Source organism: Amphibalanus amphitrite, unplaced genomic scaffold (genome assembly GCF_019059575.1).
Source record: "Amphibalanus amphitrite isolate SeventyFive unplaced genomic scaffold, NRLGWU_Aamphi_draft 000845F_arrow, whole genome shotgun sequence".
Classification (NCBI taxonomy): domain Eukaryota; kingdom Metazoa; phylum Arthropoda; class Thecostraca; order Balanomorpha; family Balanidae; genus Amphibalanus; species Amphibalanus amphitrite.
In genome coordinates this window covers 48007-64890 of record NW_024882339.1, presented here as the reverse complement: position 1 = coordinate 64890, position 16884 = coordinate 48007, and the positions used below count along the sequence as shown (strand labels likewise).

The window sequence follows — 16884 nt, the reverse complement described above, 5'->3', positions numbered from 1 at the left end:
GAAGGTCGGTGTTGTCCCGTAGCCCGCTGGGACTTTCCGTGTCGATCTGTTCCAGAGAGAATTGGACGGCTTCCTCACCGTACCTCCTCTGTCCACGTGTTGATGCTCGGAACTGTACTTTTGAAGTCACGATCGCAGACTGCAGCATCGACCTCAATACAGATGGTGTAACGGCTGGTACAAGTACAACTTTCTAAGAGGAAGTAGTCCCTGAAGTGAATGGCTTGCTACTGCCTTTGGTGACCAGGAGGTAACTATTCATATATTCATGCGACACAATCACAGTTGCCAAAGAATGGCCTTGGTGATGTTTGCTAAAACGCATGACGATGACGATGACCAGCATCCATCCATCTAACAGTCATACGCAATCACATTCAGGTTGCTCTCTCATTTCTAACAAGACAATCGCACACGTTCGTTCCATGCACATTTTGACATTTTTACAATGATAGGCACACAGTACTATATAATACTGAACGAGGCCGGTGTAAATAAATTTTCAAGACCGAGGTCCTTACTGGATTTTTGAACGAGGCCGAAGGCCGAGTTCAAAAATCAGTAAGGACTGAGGTCTTGAAAATTTATCACCGGCCGAGTTTGGTATGTATTTTACTGTATGCCAACGATAAATTTATTTTCTGGACCGAAGCTCTTAGCCGACTTAGGAACGAGACCATCCCAAAATGTTCGCTTAAGTGCATTCTGGTAATGCATTTTTGACCGTGGTCAATTTGCTTACACCAGTTATTACCACACCCCTCTGGCTAATGTATTTGAATAGGCCAGGCATACAGTAAACAGAGCATAAGTTATGTAATGTGAAAATAGTCGACATACAATTGATTTCAAGCATTTGTCGTTCGCAAGGGGACTTCTATTGTTAATAAAAACTAATTGTTATTTTCTTCTAAGACATATTTTTGGAAAGCTGCGGCACTTTCTGCTTCTATGAGCCTCGCAGACAAGTTGTTCCAGTCACGGATAGTTCGAGGAAAATATGAGTTGTGATAGGACAAAAGTCGTGATTGAAGTCGTCTAACCTTTTTGCTGTGATCATTTCTTCCTATGTAATCAGGTTGTATGAGGATGCCACTGACATCTAATCTGCTAAAGCCACTGCATTACCAACTAGCCATACCAACTAAGGTAGTTGGTATGGATGCACAATGTTTGACACTAAATTACCGCCCGCGCCACACAAGTTCTTCATGCTATCGTTTCTGTCCATCTTCAACACAGCCATAAAAAAGGACTTAAGCCTATCACTTGATAACGTCGTCAGAACTGCCACGCAGTGTCCCAAAATTGTATTTTGGCTTGGGTGTCAGAGGAAAAATTCATCACCAAAAGTGGTATGGGAGTGGAAAATTGTGGGCCATATGAGACCCAAAAAGAGTTGAAAAACGATCAATACCATAGCTTTACACCTTCAAGTGTGGTAGGTAGAATGCAGGATGTAAACTACCCTCTACGTGGGTGTTTTTTTTCTTGCTTTGTAAGAATGGGAGTGGAAAATTGCTCTGAATATTTGAAGGTGAGAGTGAAAAATGATTTTCATTTGGTTGTTGTTTCTCACCCAAATCGACAAGTTTTGGGACACTGCTGCCACGATTACTAAAATATAATGTCTGGGTGAATTGCATTACAAAATCTGGCCCAAACTGTACGGCACACGCGCAAGCGTAGTAAGCGCCCTAAAAATCCAATTTGTCAGGCTAGAAGAGAGGGATTCATGCCATGTAGCGCGGTAGGGTAGGGAAGCACTAGATTCTGCAACGTACCGCGGGAAGGCGCAATCCTAGCAGCTCTAGCTGCTGAAGGTCACGACAGTCATGACGTCGGTCCCTCGGGGCTCCCACCGGGTAGCGTGCGTGGGCCCACCGCCCCCACCGCTCTGTGACACGCCACCCGTCACTGCGCGATAACACGCCGGTCCCGACTCCCGGCACACCGCAGGCCGGGCCTCGGGCTGACCGCTCGGGAAAACGCACAATACTATACATCGCTCACTATGAACGATCTGACGAAATACGAAAACGAAAAACAAAATGTAGAAAGATTCACATTTATTCACGTTATCGTTCACTAATAACGCATATTTAAATATATTAAAATAAAATATACCAAAACCAATGAATAAAATAGTACAATTCCAGCCAACAACCCCGTGTCTAGGTATGAATGCCTTCCAAATCAGCACCATCAGAATTGTGCTGATAAAAGCAAAAAAGGCTTCGACAACACTTGCTAGCCGCCTAGATCCCTACTCCTTCAAGGTCACAGTCTATCAGCGAACGGGGTAAAATACCAGTGTCGCCACAATATCTTACATCCAACTGAAAAACAGCGAAACTAAACACCATCGCCTATTATGGAAAGATTCAGAGCGAGCGGCGAACGACGCCAAATAAGGTAGCCGGGGAGAAACTCGACGAACATCTACCCAAACACATGGACAGACGAACAGGCAGACGGGCAGACACACAGACAGCCCTGTCTACGAACGGGGTTAAAATTCACAGATCCAGCGGAGAACAGGAAGGCATAGACCGGTCTCCGGCAAGGCCCTATATACAGTCTCCGGTAAGTGCACCGGTCTGTATGACCCTCGCCTCTAACCTAGCCGTCACTGTTCCTAGTGTGCAGCAATGAGAGCGCGACCGAATCGCATTCACGGTCAGTTATCGACCGCATTTGGTGACCACAGGCCACAGAATGAGACGGCGCGGCTGACCGCTCTTTCTCGCACCCGCAGCCACCGTTCGTCGCAGTTTGGCGGCTGGTCATGGATGCAGCCATACGGGGCATTCTAGGTATGGTTAAGTAGTGTGGGAATATATGGCAGCGAAGTCAAAAGATGCTAATCTAGGAGTTGGTAAACGGCTTCAGGTAAAATTTGTGACAGTTGTCTACACGAGACTGCACGACCATCAAGGAATGTAAAAGCAAGGAGTATGAAAAACAGTCATACAAAACGAAGAAGCATCACGACAGATCATGTCTATGAAACAGCCCCGTAAGCCCGGTAAGTAGTTTGGTGTTCGTCTTCGTCTCGGTCTGATAGTGCCAAGTAGAACAGCCGAAACCGGTTCTCTTAGGATACTCGTAAGTAGATTCAGTCTGCGGGAGACGCAGCCAGCGCCGCCAGGTAGAGAATGGCACGGTCGACACATGGACTTATCAGATCTCATGCATTGGCATGGATAGGTTCCATACCCTGGCAAGAGCAATTTTCATTTGCCGGCGAGGGCAGGTTCCATGCGCTGGGAGCAGCAGATTCCAGCCAGCCACTGCAGCGCAGTGAGTTCATCATATGGCCACTTTGCCACATCACTCCAGTCGTCCTGTCCAGTGGTTCCGCACCATTCATCACAACCACCTGTCACCACTGCACTGGACCCAGTTCAGAAGTTCCGCATCATTCGTCACAATCACCATCCTGTCACCACAGTCTGTGCTTTAGTCCACTGCACTAACCATCCTCACTGTCACCACTGTGCTGCAATTCAGTGCCGTGGTTTCGCAACATTCGTCACAACCACCATCCTTCGGCACTGCGGTTCAGTGCCAAAACTGCCGTACAGTCACCATACCGTCAACAGGCAGTCCGCGAGACACATCACCACCTCTCACTGTCCGGCATCCACACCGCGTCACTTCATCACTGAGCGGTCCTGTCCACCGCGAAACCCGCCTCAATTCTCCTACCTCACTTACCCCTCCCAGGACTGTCCAATCACGGATCGTCCTCACTCGCCTCTCAGGTGCGCGACTTGATCTTAGCGATGAACTCCTCTACATCACTATCTGAGTCGTCGTCTAGATCCTGGGTAGCGAGCGGCTCGAAGCCCTGGCGAGACTTTGTTCCTAGCAGCGAGTCGAGGGTTTTGCGGTGGCCGGGGCCGTCGTTCAGGTTATGCAGGAAGAACCGCCGCCGCTGGTCTGTGAGCAAACCGAAATAGACGTGTGATTAGACAGGGCACAGCTGACGAGAGGCGACCCATCAGTCAAAGTGGAGCAGCCGTGTCAGAGTCTGTAGGTAGGGTCCGGTTACAAAAGCCTCCCACTCCCTTTGGAATAGCCGCTTTGAGAGGACGGCAGAGTGGCCATGTTCTCCCTCCCTGACAGGGTTTAGGACGGACGGTACAGGGCCGTCCCAGATCACAGACAGCTGGGGAGAGTGGAGAGAAGAGCGGGAGACGATCACGGCCGGTGTGCAGAGCGGAGGAGGGAGAGCGGCGGTCGGTACTAGGACACCCACACAGTTCAGGTGCCCGGCCGCAATCGATTGACCTGGCTCGAGAACTGTCCGGGGGAGGGGGAGGGGGAGAGGGAGAGGGAGAGGGAGAGGGAGAGGGAGAGGGAGAGGGAGAGGGAGAGAGAGAGAGAGAGAGAGAGAGAGAGAGAGAGAGAGAGAGAGAGAGAGAGAGAGAGAGAAAGAGAGAGAGAGAGAGAGAGAGAGAGAGAGAGAGAGAGAGAGAGAGAGAGAGAGAGAGAGAGAGAGAGAGAGAGAGAAAAAAAAAAATCTGGGTTCAAACTGACTTTTCCCGTTATCCCCCTGACCGGCTCCTACATACCTGTGTATAGAGCTTGATCGCAATCGGCCCAGCCGTTCTCGCGATCTGGAAGCGACTGCTCAACGTGTGCACGTGCAGTAGCACCCCAACCGTAGCGCGATCGCAGTGGTAATTCCCGAGCTATTGTAATGGAAACAAGCTTGACACCTTTTTGGTACGCACGTGCATTAAAAGTGACCCACACATTAAAAGTGACCCACAGGGATGTCGAAATTGGTGGACCAAAATTTCGGGGTTGCTGTAAACCATAAATGCAACCAAAGCGATAATGCTTGATAGGAATGATTGAATGAACATTTCTCTTTCACGCTAATGCAGTCTTTGTATTCATCATGGCAGCATTGGCGAGGAAATTGACTTTGATAGTCGCGGCATGACGTCGTGACGTCATAAAATCACCAACTTTAACACCCTGCCAAATCTAGGTCCTGTGAGAGATGTCCCTCGGGGCTGCATGTTTGCGCCCAAGCATCCCTCCCGAAGGCTCAGAGGGTCTGGAAAGCCAATCAAATAAGGGACGTGGACAGGTCCGCCCTCCCAGTGCAGCGACCATTTTTGACGCCAAGGGCGGTAACGGGTCAATGTTGAAGCTCCTTTTATTTACCCTTCTGCCTTTTCCTTTTGTTGGGAAGCATGGTAGTTGGGAAATTACCCAAGCATTATATTTCTTTGCAAACGTACCTACCTGTTACGAGAAAAAAGCTGTAAATAGTTTAAAACCTGTGCATGCCTAGATTGTTGAAACGTTTTCATTGTCATCGGAGACGACGCCATGGAGGCCCTGCTGCACGGGGCTCAGGACCACCAGGCGGTGATCCTTAGCTCGCTCCGTCGGTGGCCCTGCACATTCGGGACGGGTGGTTATACGTCCGAATCCATCCCGTAGCTCAATGCTGAGCTCTCTGGTCGCAGCTTCTAGCATGGGTTACGTCTTTCACGAAGGTAAAATTTGTAAGTCAAAGAATGGTCGAGCTGAGGGGGGGGGGGGGTACAACTATTTCACCGCTTCGTCCCTAAGTGAACAAGACGTTCATGAAAAAGTGTGCGCCGTTATGAGCCATAGCGACGGGTACATACCTTACTTCAGGATCTCATGCCAATCGGTGACCTCTGAGGTCAGGACAAAGATCCATATGCTAGCTGGGCCAATTAATTAGTATGCGGGTCAAACGGTGTGCTTTCCTCCATCCTCGAACATTCTGCTTACGAAGTTTAAATACCTTTAATTTATGCCAAGTTTAAAGACCATTGCTGTATGCTATGACATTTAAACCCCAGACCAGACGGATTTCGGGCGAAACAATGTCACAAGTGACGACAAAAACACATGTCCTAAAATAGAATAGGAGTACATTTCCCTTGACAATCAGTTCAATCACCACCCATAACAATATTATTTGTGCTCGAAAAAAGCATCGCAACAGCCTGCGTGGCACAAATGTTAGCATGAAAGGTGTGCAGAATTGGAGATATTTTGGGCGGAAATCTTGCAAAGAAGCATTCGTCTGCGAAAACTGCGCATTATCTCCCAATTAGCGTCTCCCGCCGTTCCGCGCAGTTAACTTTAAATCGTCATTGTCAGGATCATGAGGCGAGGAGGAAAGACTCCTGCAGACTCCTGCACCCGGACGGGTGTATCTACAGAGGTATATGCTAATACAGATATATCAAAACCTCGCCCCTCGTACATCCTGGCTGGAGCGCCAGCGCGGCCTTCTTGGTCGACTCCTGATGATGATGATGATTTGGTGTTTTAGGGCGCACCAGCAACGAGGCTATATGGCGCCCATATCTAACCAATCTTCCTCAAAGTCGGGGGGTTAAAAATCACCTGAAGCCCGGAGGCCGTGATGAACGAAAAGAGGCGAAAGGAATCGAGAAAAGGGGAGTCGTCGCGGAGAAGTGTTCTCAAAGAGAGCTGGGGGCCACGCAATCCAAAAAACCGCCATCGCTCAGCGTCCAGTCTCGGGCACTCGACCAAGACGTGTCGGACCGAAAGTCGCCTAACCACCACATTTTCCCCATCCATACCCAGTTGCCCAGTACACGGACCCGCCCCTCCTCCCCCAAACTACCGTCCCCGAACTTACTTCTCTTCCTGAGTCGCAGCACGGCCATGATGACCACAAACAGCACCACAGGGACTCCGAACAGGGCTGCCATCGCCAGCTTAGCGTGCCCGGAGAGGGACGGCGCCGCCGAGTCGTCGCCAGCAGCGTCCGGAGACTTGACAAACTCCACCGTGGGGTCTACAGAGAGGGAGAGAGTGGATTAGTGCGTCGATGTGGCCGAGCAGAGTGCTGGATTCCATGAAAGGTTAGAAAGAAAATATTAACAATGACACACCAGCACACGGGCTTTGATGGCCGCAAATTCTAGGTATGTTGATAGAATTGCAGCCATTAAAAGACCTGGATACTGTGATCAGTTGCAGTGATATTTAAGAAAATAACGATGCTAAACGTAAAGCTTATGCCCAGTAGTCAGTACGATCGGTGAAATATATCTGTGTCCTTGGTAATCCAAAGACCATTACTAACCTTGAACACCTCCCGCTACGCCAGCCGCTGGAGCAGAAGAACACAGCGGTTAATACCCCGATAAATTCATACGACTGATGATCGGCGGTTCGATTGGTGTTGAACATAAGATCGCTAGTGCACCATCATTCTCAGGTAAATATAATAACGAAAAACTAGACGATGAACTTCCACAATAACCCCGAGTCCAACAAAGAGCAGCTCCATAGCCTCGTACAACCAATAACGTAAAACAAAATTAGCGCACCATCAAAAGAAGCCATAGCGATATACCGGGAACCCCGGGCACCTCGGCGGCTCACCTGCGCTCGTCTGCACGTTCGACTTCTTCTGAGCGGTGTGGGGACCGTCTGTGCCAATGGGGAACGGAGAGGGGGACGTTCAGGCAGGGCATACGACTACAGGGGACACGGCATGCACGAAAGGCAGGGCAAGCACGACAGGCTGGACGGACACGGTGGACCAAATAGGCACTTCAGTTCAAACAGACGATAAAGCGTCACATGGAAATGCAACAAAATATGGGGCACTAGAACAGTCAGCCAGCCATGGTGTGGAAAGAAAAGCGCTATCATCACAGCACAATGCATGGAACAATGCCGAAAAAAAAAACACACGCAAAGGGCAGACAGCTAACAAAAGCTAACTAAATTTGTTCTGGAAAAGCATGCCAGGAGCACAGGCATCACAAAATGCGACCAAATCGATAAGAAAAAACCAAATGACAAATGCATTATTCATAACACGTCCACTATAAAAACATGAAAAGCTACTAGCGCATCAAACACTCGACCACAACTAGCCCACTACACCCGTTTGAACTCCCATTGCCGTCCGTCCGACGGCCCACCATCCCCAGCCGCTGATCCACGGCCCGCTCCTCACTCACCGACGTTGAAGCGCCACACCTTGCGCGGGTTCAGCTCGACCACATAGACGGCCGAGCCGTCCCGAGACACGGCCACATCGTGCGGGTTCGAGAGGCCGTTACCGTCCGGACTGAACGTGGACGTCACACTCTTGGACGTCACGCTCACCACGTAACTGGGAAAGAAGGGAGGGAGGGTTAAACAGGTGGTCATAACATTAGAACAAAGTGAACATAAAAACAGCGAAACTTTTTTACCGTTCATTCTCACATTGCCATAATGGCTCGCCTGATAACGGAAATGGGTATTGATTAGTCATCACGTAACCTTTTAGAAATAGCGAATGTGTCGCAATATATGCAATGCATGTACCGAATGTAGTAATGAGTATACATAATATCCATAATGAGCACCACGGGACGGACGTGTCATCAGTCTATTACAAAACGGCCCTAGCGGAACACGTCAGCGTCTGGGCAAAAAGTGTCACTCCCCTCCCCCTGCCACTTCCCCACTCACCCCGTAACGTGAAATCCCCTCTGTTCTAACACCACCCAGCTCTGACCCCCTTACCCCTCTGCGTCCCATCAACCCACTCACCCCTGAACCTTATTGCCGGCATAGTTGGGCCCGTTGACAACAAAGAGGGCACCTCCATCGCGCGGCGAATACGCCAGGCCGTAGATCCTCGAGCGCTGCCAGTTGATGGTAACATCCGTAGCGCTGAGGTCGGAGGCGCGGAAACAGACGACGCGTCCGTTCTCTCTATCCGCCGTACAGATCATGTTGCGGTCCTCGAGTAGCGTCAGCGAGTGAGGGATGTTGAACTCGTCCAGTGCAGGAGGACGGCCGAGCAGTGAGCCTGCGAGAGAAACACCGACACAGGGAGGGTGTCAGCTGATAATGTGTCAAAGGGAAGTGTCAGAGAGGCTGGCATCGAGAAGGGAGGGTTTTCGCCAGAGGAATTCGGAGAGGATGTAGGGTAAGGGATGGTGGCGGATTGCGTCAGAGGAAGGTGTCAGAAATATACAAGGGATGGAGTCATTACGTATCATGAAGGGTGTCAGAAACGGCGTCAGGATGCTGATTCGGTCCCGCAGCAGGCTAAGCGATGAAAGACGAAAAAAACACTGAACAGCGAAAATGACGGTGTGTGTGGCGGCTATGTTGCGGTGCAAATTGCGACACAAGTCCCTAAATGACTCCTAAACCATGCACAAGGATGAGTAATTTCTGAGAGGACACAAAGAAAAAAGAACAAAATAACCCAACGTTCGTAGTTAGAAAGTAAATGCAGTAGTCGTTGCCGTTGGGACTGCTCTCCATGTTGACGAAAAACAAGTTACCTTTACTGAAAGAAAATGGAATGAAACTGAAGCTGAAGGTTTGAAAACAAACACCACGTAGAGCAGCCTGGCCCGAAGAACACTGAGATTGAGATAAGCTAGGAAGCGATTTAGTTGTCTCGACGGAGACTGTGCATCGACCGACACAAAAGCACAGAGAGGCACAAAACAAGCGCACTATGAAAATAATAAGTGAGAAACATGTCACAAGGTTACAAGAAATACATAAAATAATGTTTCCACATACCATAGGCTCACCCAGTTCACTAATATGTACAGCATATTAAACCCACAACACGTTCCACATAACATTCAAGCTCCCATGCTCGAGTGGTGAGACCCGCCGCCTCTGCCACCTCCTCCGTCCCAGTTTCAAAGCTCCAACAGCCGGTCGGCGGTCGGCACGTACCAAAAATAGCGAACGTACTTGATGCCCGGCCGACGGTGCGCACTGGCCGGCCGCCACCGGGGCCGAACTTGAGGATGCGCGTGTTACAGTAGCCGTCAGCCACGAAGAACGAGCCGTCGCGCATCACAGCCACCGAGGTGGGCTTGCAGAAGTGATAGTCGTCCGAGCCGGGCTCGAATTTGGTGCCGAGGGTGAGCTGCGGCGTACCGTCCCCGCCGCGCGGGCTGAACTTGAACACCTGGACACGGGCAGGGTGCGTTAGACGGGTCCGTGGAAGGTAGACGAATTGACGTTGTTATGCCTGTCAGTGCATTTACTATAAATTGAAATGCAAATTTTACATAGGACAGCGATATACGGCTGTACAGCAATTTACCCTTCTTTAACGTTTTGTCTATTTATGAAATAACTACATGAGTTTACGCTCAGCAAACAGATGAAAAGAAAACACAAAATAAATTAAACAATAATCCAAGACCAAACGGATAGTATCGTAAAACCAGCTTCTGTGAGTCTGCCAAACAAGTTACATTACAGGACGTCCATTCAGCTTTGAGCCGGCTTAAACGCGAGAGCAGTGTGGGTGGCAGCTTGTCAGATAAGTAGACTCCATTGATTCTAAACGTAAACACAGCCTGTCGTTCCGTGGAATGGGGCCATATTGACCTGATCGGCCAGCAGCCGTGGGCAGCTACCGTAGTTAAAAAAGTCCGAGCTAATGGGCATTGAGTAGCGTGGGATAGAAATATTGATGGTTGAGCGCACATCCTGCCAAACAGTAACAGGCTAGCCGCACTTAGGAAGATAGTTATAGCCCATGCTCCGACCATATTGATGACAAATGCATTTTCAGCTGACAGCATCGGTACCGAGCAGGCGGTCAAGTGATGCCGCTTCTGCGTAGGTATCAGGCCTTCATCCTCGTGTGGGTGCAGCTTCGGTAGGGTACTCCCACCGGCCATCTCACGGTACACAGCCCAGCGTTCCGCAGCCCAACGGCCCACAGCCCGCAGCCCACAGCCCTCACCTGATGCATGCCGACATCGGTACACCACACGTTGTCCTCGTGGTCGATGGTCAGGCCGTGAGGCATGTAGAAGCTGCGGTAGCGGCGCCCGGCGTCATTCGACAGACACAGACAGACAAATAGACGGACAGACAGACAGCCGGACATACAGTCGGACAGACTAGGATGGAGGCAGACGGGAAGACGGATGGGTAGACAGTCGGACTTGGACATGGACAGAGTTCGTACTTGACACACACACAGTCACCGGTAACAGACAAGAGCTCAGAAGCCGGACAAAGGACATGGTAGCAGATACGCACATAAAGTGGGACGTGATAGCCCCAATGCGACGTAGATAGCGAGTCCCAAGCAAGACTAAAAACACTTTCCACGGCCTTATCCTTACCCCTTAGCATACAAGCGGACAGACGACCACGGCCTAATTAACAACACACATGTACCAGTCGACAGTCCAAATGACATTTTGATAAGCAAACGAGGCAAATATCCCATGATAAGGCGACGCCACCCCTCACACACATGAATACAAGTAAACAAGCCTGGTAAGGCAACGAATAAGCTCTATTTCATTCGACCAATCATTCACTCACCATAACACGCAGACCGCCATTCATACTTCCCGCATTTTCACCACAGACCAAAATTACTACCATATGACGATTCCCCGGACTACACGACCCAAGCCTGCGCACCACCACACTTATCACCAATACTCACAATCTGGCGCCCATCTGGAAGACAATCTCTCCCGTATCGTTGCGCAGATAGACGATGGTGTTCTCCGGAATGGGCGAGCTGGTATCGCGCAGACGGTTGCCGTTAAACGAGCCACCGCTCCAGGCGCGTGAGGCGCGGTGGAACACTACCACGTTACCCGAGAGGTCGACAGACACGGCCACCGCCTGACCGAACGTGTGTGCCGAGCCGCCCCAGTTGTGTACGAACTGGACACCTGGGGAAGGAACGGGGGTTTGCGATAGAGGAGAGTGGAACAGGCGCTGAGAGAGGTAAGAATAAAAAACGAAATGTTTCTGCGGGATCCGCTGGCCGCCTGATAAGACATTGCTGGCTCAGCTAATAACAGACCGTATCGGTTATCTGGGTATGCCTCGAACATATTCCGAATACTGCTGCATTTCATCAAACCGAAGCAGCAGAAAGCGCCTCTATTCTAGACACAAGCGGTACCCAAATGTTCGGGCTCCCCTCCAGCCTCTCAAAAGCAGACATTTTCGCCTGCACGGCCTCTCCCCTCTGAGCTCTCGTGTTCAATACCATCCCCTCAAGTTCTTAAAAAAGCTTTCCCTTCACGGATATCGCTATCACCTCGTAATCGCCCACCCTCTCCCTCCACGCTCCCCTCCCCCTCGCTCACCTCCAAGCGCCTTGGCGATCCGTCCCGGCTCGTAGTCGTCCGGATTGAGTACAGTGCCGATAGGCTGCAGCTCCGGCTGCTCCGGCTGCTGTTCCGACTGCATGTCCGCTGCGCCGGCCGACGAGCCCGTCGCAGCCACGTTGTACTGAAGTGTCTTGGTCTGCGTCAGCGTCACGAGAAGCCGTTACCCGAACATGCATAGCGACAGGACAGGGAAACGAGAGGCGAGTGCGTGCGTGTGCGTATGTGTTGGGGGGGGGGGGGGGGGGGAGGGGAGGGCGCAGGCAACGGAAGCAATCGGGGAGAGGGGTGTGTATCTACTAAACTAGAGCATATGTTCATCAAGCGACAGAGAACGAACTAAACCCATGCGCAACAAAAAAGAACATAAAATTGTATAACCATAATTGAAGTAGCCAGCCATGAAGTCAAACATGCAGCCACTAATCAATACCTATAGGTTTGGATTAACTAGCTCTGTCATCAAATATGAGAAGTGCGTTATAAGTTATATTATAGTTCAGTTAAAAACATCAAGCTAGTAAACATTATTCTATTGCACTCCGTAAGAACTCGGCAAGTTGATAACCTCTTGAGAAAATTTCGAGTAACGAGCACAATTACGCCGCTTCATGTCACTCCCAGAGTCCGTTCCGTCAAAAGCTTCTTCAACCGCAACACTTCCACCCAACACCTCTTCCAACACACAGCCATTGAAAACCATCAACTCCATCCCACCGCCCCCTCCCCCCCCCTCTCTCTCTCTCTCTCTCTCTCTCTCTCTCTCTCTCTCTCTCCACCACCCGCCCTCTCACCATGTCCTCCTTATGGGTATGTTTGGCGTGCTCCTCCAGCAGCGGGTTGGGCGGCAGTGGCTGGTCGCTGTTGGCCGGCAGGGCGTCCGTCAACTCCGGTACGTTCTCACCCATACAGGCGAACGCCGAGCGTCCCTTCTCGGCGTCCGTGTAGTACATGACGTACAGGTTACACATCTCGTCCGCCGAGGTGGCGCCTGCGGGCGGGGGAGGGGGGGGGGGGCAGGGTCAGACATGACGTACAGGTTACACATCTCGTCCGTCGAGTAGGCGCCTGCGGGAGGGGTCACGGGGGTTAGACGTGTGGATTTTGGAACAGATCCTGCATATACATTACAAACCATGTGGGTACGAAAGTGGGCCCTGGATGAGATCGCGGTCTACCGGTACAGATTCGGCCACTTTCCGGGCAGGAAAGGCTCACAGACAGGCTTGAGACACAGACCGACAGGCTAACACAGACACAGGTATACAGGCAGACTAACAGAAACCAACAGACACATACATATCCAGACAGATAAACCGACAGACAGCCAGGCCAACACAGACAGACATTCAGACTGACTTCCGGAAACGTCGGGCGGACGGCCCCAATATAAAACCAGCTCAATCGATTTCCAGCGGCCAACTGACAATGGTAACCGAGCCACCGACCATAGCATACCAAACTACCAATGCAGAACAGTCGAGCCACTGAGGCCAACTGATATCGAGAAGCAGTCGACATAACTACATCGTAATGGTCACAGCGGCTGCCTTTACCATAGGGACGGCATCAACACGATGCCAAAATAATCAACCAAGGAAGTTCGCTTCAGTCAAACATAGTTTGTTGAAGCGACCAACTCATCTTTCTGCGGCTTTCAGAGACGGCGAAAGTTTCCAGACGGCTGCATAAATATTTCAGCATATGCAAACAGCAGATTCAGTCGAGACCATTTAGCGATGACATCGAACCATCCCTACTTCATCGATAAAACGAACAGCTGACACCAGTCGCAAGCATAATTTGAATAACAAAAGCACTACGATCCCTGTATAAAATCACGACAGACCTTCTCCCATCCAATCTACCCGCCAGGCAGCACGCACCACGTTCAGTGGCGTTTCCATTCTAATCCAGCTCCTGTCACAGAGACGTGCGCCCGTTTTCCCCTGAGGTCGTCAGTGTTGTTTTCCTACTGCAGCCCAGCCGCGCTGGCAGGCGGCCCACAGAGCACGGTTCACGGTAGTCGGCGGAATAAAATAGTGGTCGGCGGATAACAGTATGGGCAAAATAGTCCAAGTAGCACACCGACAGGATAGTCTGCCACTATGCATAATAATGCGGGACGGAGAACAAGAAAACAGTAGACAGAATAGTCTATTTTAGTCCATCTTCAGAGTTCGCTATTCCACCGACTTATAATAGCAGTCTGGCAGATAAGTATAACTATAGTAGTTCGTTCCCAAGCCGACTCACCAATCCTTGTGGTCCTGTTTCGTCCCGTCGAGTCGAATGTGCAGCGTGCGTGCACCAGGTCACCGGGATGGATATCGATCGGGTGCTTCATCGGGTAGAACGCCTGGGGCCACTGCGGGTTACCGCGAGCCATCTCTACCAGAGTCTGGTTCTGTGAGATAGAAAGGTTACCGGTCAGAGTCGGCCACTGCGGGTTACCGCGAGCCATCTCCACCAGCGTCTGGTTCTGTGAGATAGAAAGGTTACCGGTCAGAGTCGGCCACTACGGGTTACCGCGGGCCATCTCTACCAGAGTCTGGTTCTGTGAGATAGTGAGAGAGGTCACCGGTCAGAGTCGGTGCTGAGAGATGACTCTGACTCTGGTGTGGTTAGAGTCAGAGTCGGTACTGCGGGTTACCGCGGGCCATCTCTACCAGAGTCTGGTTCTGTGAGAGAGTGAGAAAGGTCACCGGTCAGAATCGGTGTTGGGAGCTGACCCTTACACTGGTGTGGTTAGAGTCAGAGTCGGTAGTGCGGGTTACCGCGGGCCATCTCCACCAGAGTCTGGTTCTGTGTGATAGAAAGGTTACCGATCAGAGTCGGTGTTGAAGAGCTGACTCTGACTCTAGGGTTGCTAGAGTCAGAGTCGGCCACTGCGGGTTACCGCGGGCCATCTCCACCAGCGTCTGGTTCTGTGAGATAGTGAGAAAGGTCACCGGTCAGAGTCGGTGCTGAGAGATGAATGTGACTAGTGTTGTTAGAGTCAGAGTCGGTACTGCGGGTTACCGCGGGCCATCTCCACCAGAGTCTGGTTCTGTGAGGTAGTGAGAAAGGTTACCGGTCAGAGTCGGTAGTGCGGGTTACCGCGGGCCATCTCTACCAGAGTCTGGTTCTGTGAGAGAGTGAGAGAGGTTGCCGATCAGAGCTAGTGTTGAGAGCTGACTTTGACTCTGGTGTGGTTAGAGACTAGAGTCAGAGTCGGTAGTGCGGGTTACCGCGGGCCATCTCTACCAGCGTCTGGTTCTGTGAGATAGTGAGAGAGGTTGCCGATCAGAGTCGGTGTTGAGAGATGACTTTGACTCTGGTGTTGTTAGAGTCAGAGTCGGTAGTGTGGGTTACCGCGAGTCATCTCCACCAGGGTTTAGCTCTGTGAGTGGTGACAGCGAGATAGGCCATTAGTCAGAGACGAGGTCGGGACCGGTTAGAAATTAAGATTCGAGGTTATGAAGCCAAAATGGGGCCAGGAAACCAGAGCGGAGGGTCATAGTGATTAACTGATCAGTTCGGGTCATCCGATGTCAGGCAGGGTCGTAGGGGCCAGGATAGGGTCAGGCGACACGGGGTCAGGGTCATGGGACATATGGTCACAACATAGAGTGAAATCATGTATAATCGAGGGGCAGACGCAGAATATGGCCGGTTGAGTTCGCACATCATTTAGAAAGACTGAGTATGAGCAGAGTATGATAGCGGTAAGATCCGGAGGAAGAGGCGGGGGCGGGGTAGGGGCCAGCCCGGCTGTGTTGGACGGTATCCCGTATCGAGCGGCGGCCGGCGCCACCCGGTCCCACCAGCCCGACAGCCCGGAAAACAGCATCATCTGTCATTGTAGGCCCCGAAACTCCGCAGCCAAACAATCACAGACTGCTGGATATGCGACTCACATTAGACAACAAAATCAACAGCATAACCAGCATGGGACGTGATCGATTATTGTGGTGAGCGAGGGACAAGGCGAGACAGAACACTAGCATCGGGGCGGTAGTATTATCCCCACAGGGTAACCGACTGGGAAGCGTTGCCGATACCTGTGTGTTGTAGCGGTAGCCGGTGATGACCTTGCCCAGCTTGTGGGCGTGCACGCGATACGCGAAGGCAGTCAGAGTGTTCTCTCCGTTAAACTGACAGTTAACGTCGGCGTGCGTCACTGAAACGGAGCAACAAGTGGCGTCAGTAAGGACGTCTAGATAAACATTGCACATCACACACTACAAATGACACATCGCCATGACCAACGTAATTGGTGACAGTCAACACCAACTGGATCCAATGACCAATGATCCAGCACAAAATGGTAGACACCAATATCTTCCACTAGATTACCGCGACGCACTATGTCAATGATTGTCATCAACGATCTCGACACGCGGAATAACTCCCATGAAACCCTGACCGTTATTTTATTCGACCGGTCGGTGCGCCGGTCACCACGTCTCACCTGGCGTGTTTGGTGGGATGACTACCGATCCGTCCAGCAGCAGATAGATACCGGCCTGGTACTTTTGGGGCTTCTCTGAAACCATCAGCTCCACGCCGCTCGTATCCGGCGCTGGCAGTGGGTGAGCGTAATGAATCTGAAACGGAGCACGGTCGTCACAGTGGGAAGGAAGGGAGTCCTAGAGCAACAGGTACAAGTCGAGGGGTCGTGGGGTTCCTTTAGGTACCGGGGTGGTGTCATTATTTTCTAAGCGATGCTATT

General features: G+C 51.1%; 1 protein-coding gene across 10 annotated transcripts in view; it reads right to left on the bottom strand.

Moving 5' to 3' along the window:
• Positions 1 to 2054: 2054 nt before the first annotated feature.
• Positions 2055 to 16884, bottom strand: part of LOC122367020 (peptidylglycine alpha-amidating monooxygenase-like) — a 34554-nt gene continuing 19724 nt past the window's right edge. Inside the window, exons 5-18 of one of the 10 annotated variants that reach the window (XM_043339766.1) lie at positions 16624 to 16759; positions 16214 to 16332; positions 14427 to 14577; positions 12965 to 13161; positions 12150 to 12309; positions 11492 to 11726; positions 10772 to 10844; positions 9763 to 9982; positions 8590 to 8851; positions 8010 to 8164; positions 7423 to 7470; positions 7121 to 7147; positions 6671 to 6829; positions 2055 to 3945 (exon numbers count right to left, since the gene is read on the bottom strand). In XM_043339766.1, the coding sequence (XP_043195701.1) occupies positions 3764 to 3945; positions 6671 to 6829; positions 7121 to 7147; positions 7423 to 7470; positions 8010 to 8164; positions 8590 to 8851; positions 9763 to 9982; positions 10772 to 10844; positions 11492 to 11726; positions 12150 to 12309; positions 12965 to 13161; positions 14427 to 14577; positions 16214 to 16332; positions 16624 to 16759 (2124 nt within the window). In that variant the 3' untranslated portion in view covers positions 2055 to 3763. Of the gene's footprint in view, positions 3946 to 6670; positions 6830 to 7120; positions 7148 to 7422; positions 7471 to 8009; positions 8165 to 8589; positions 8852 to 9744; positions 9983 to 10771; positions 10845 to 11491; positions 11727 to 12149; positions 12310 to 12964; positions 13162 to 14426; positions 14578 to 16213; positions 16333 to 16623; positions 16760 to 16884 lie in introns of all 10 variants that reach the window. The other 9 variants (XM_043339762.1, XM_043339768.1, XM_043339764.1 and 6 more) reach the window with 9 other exon arrangements.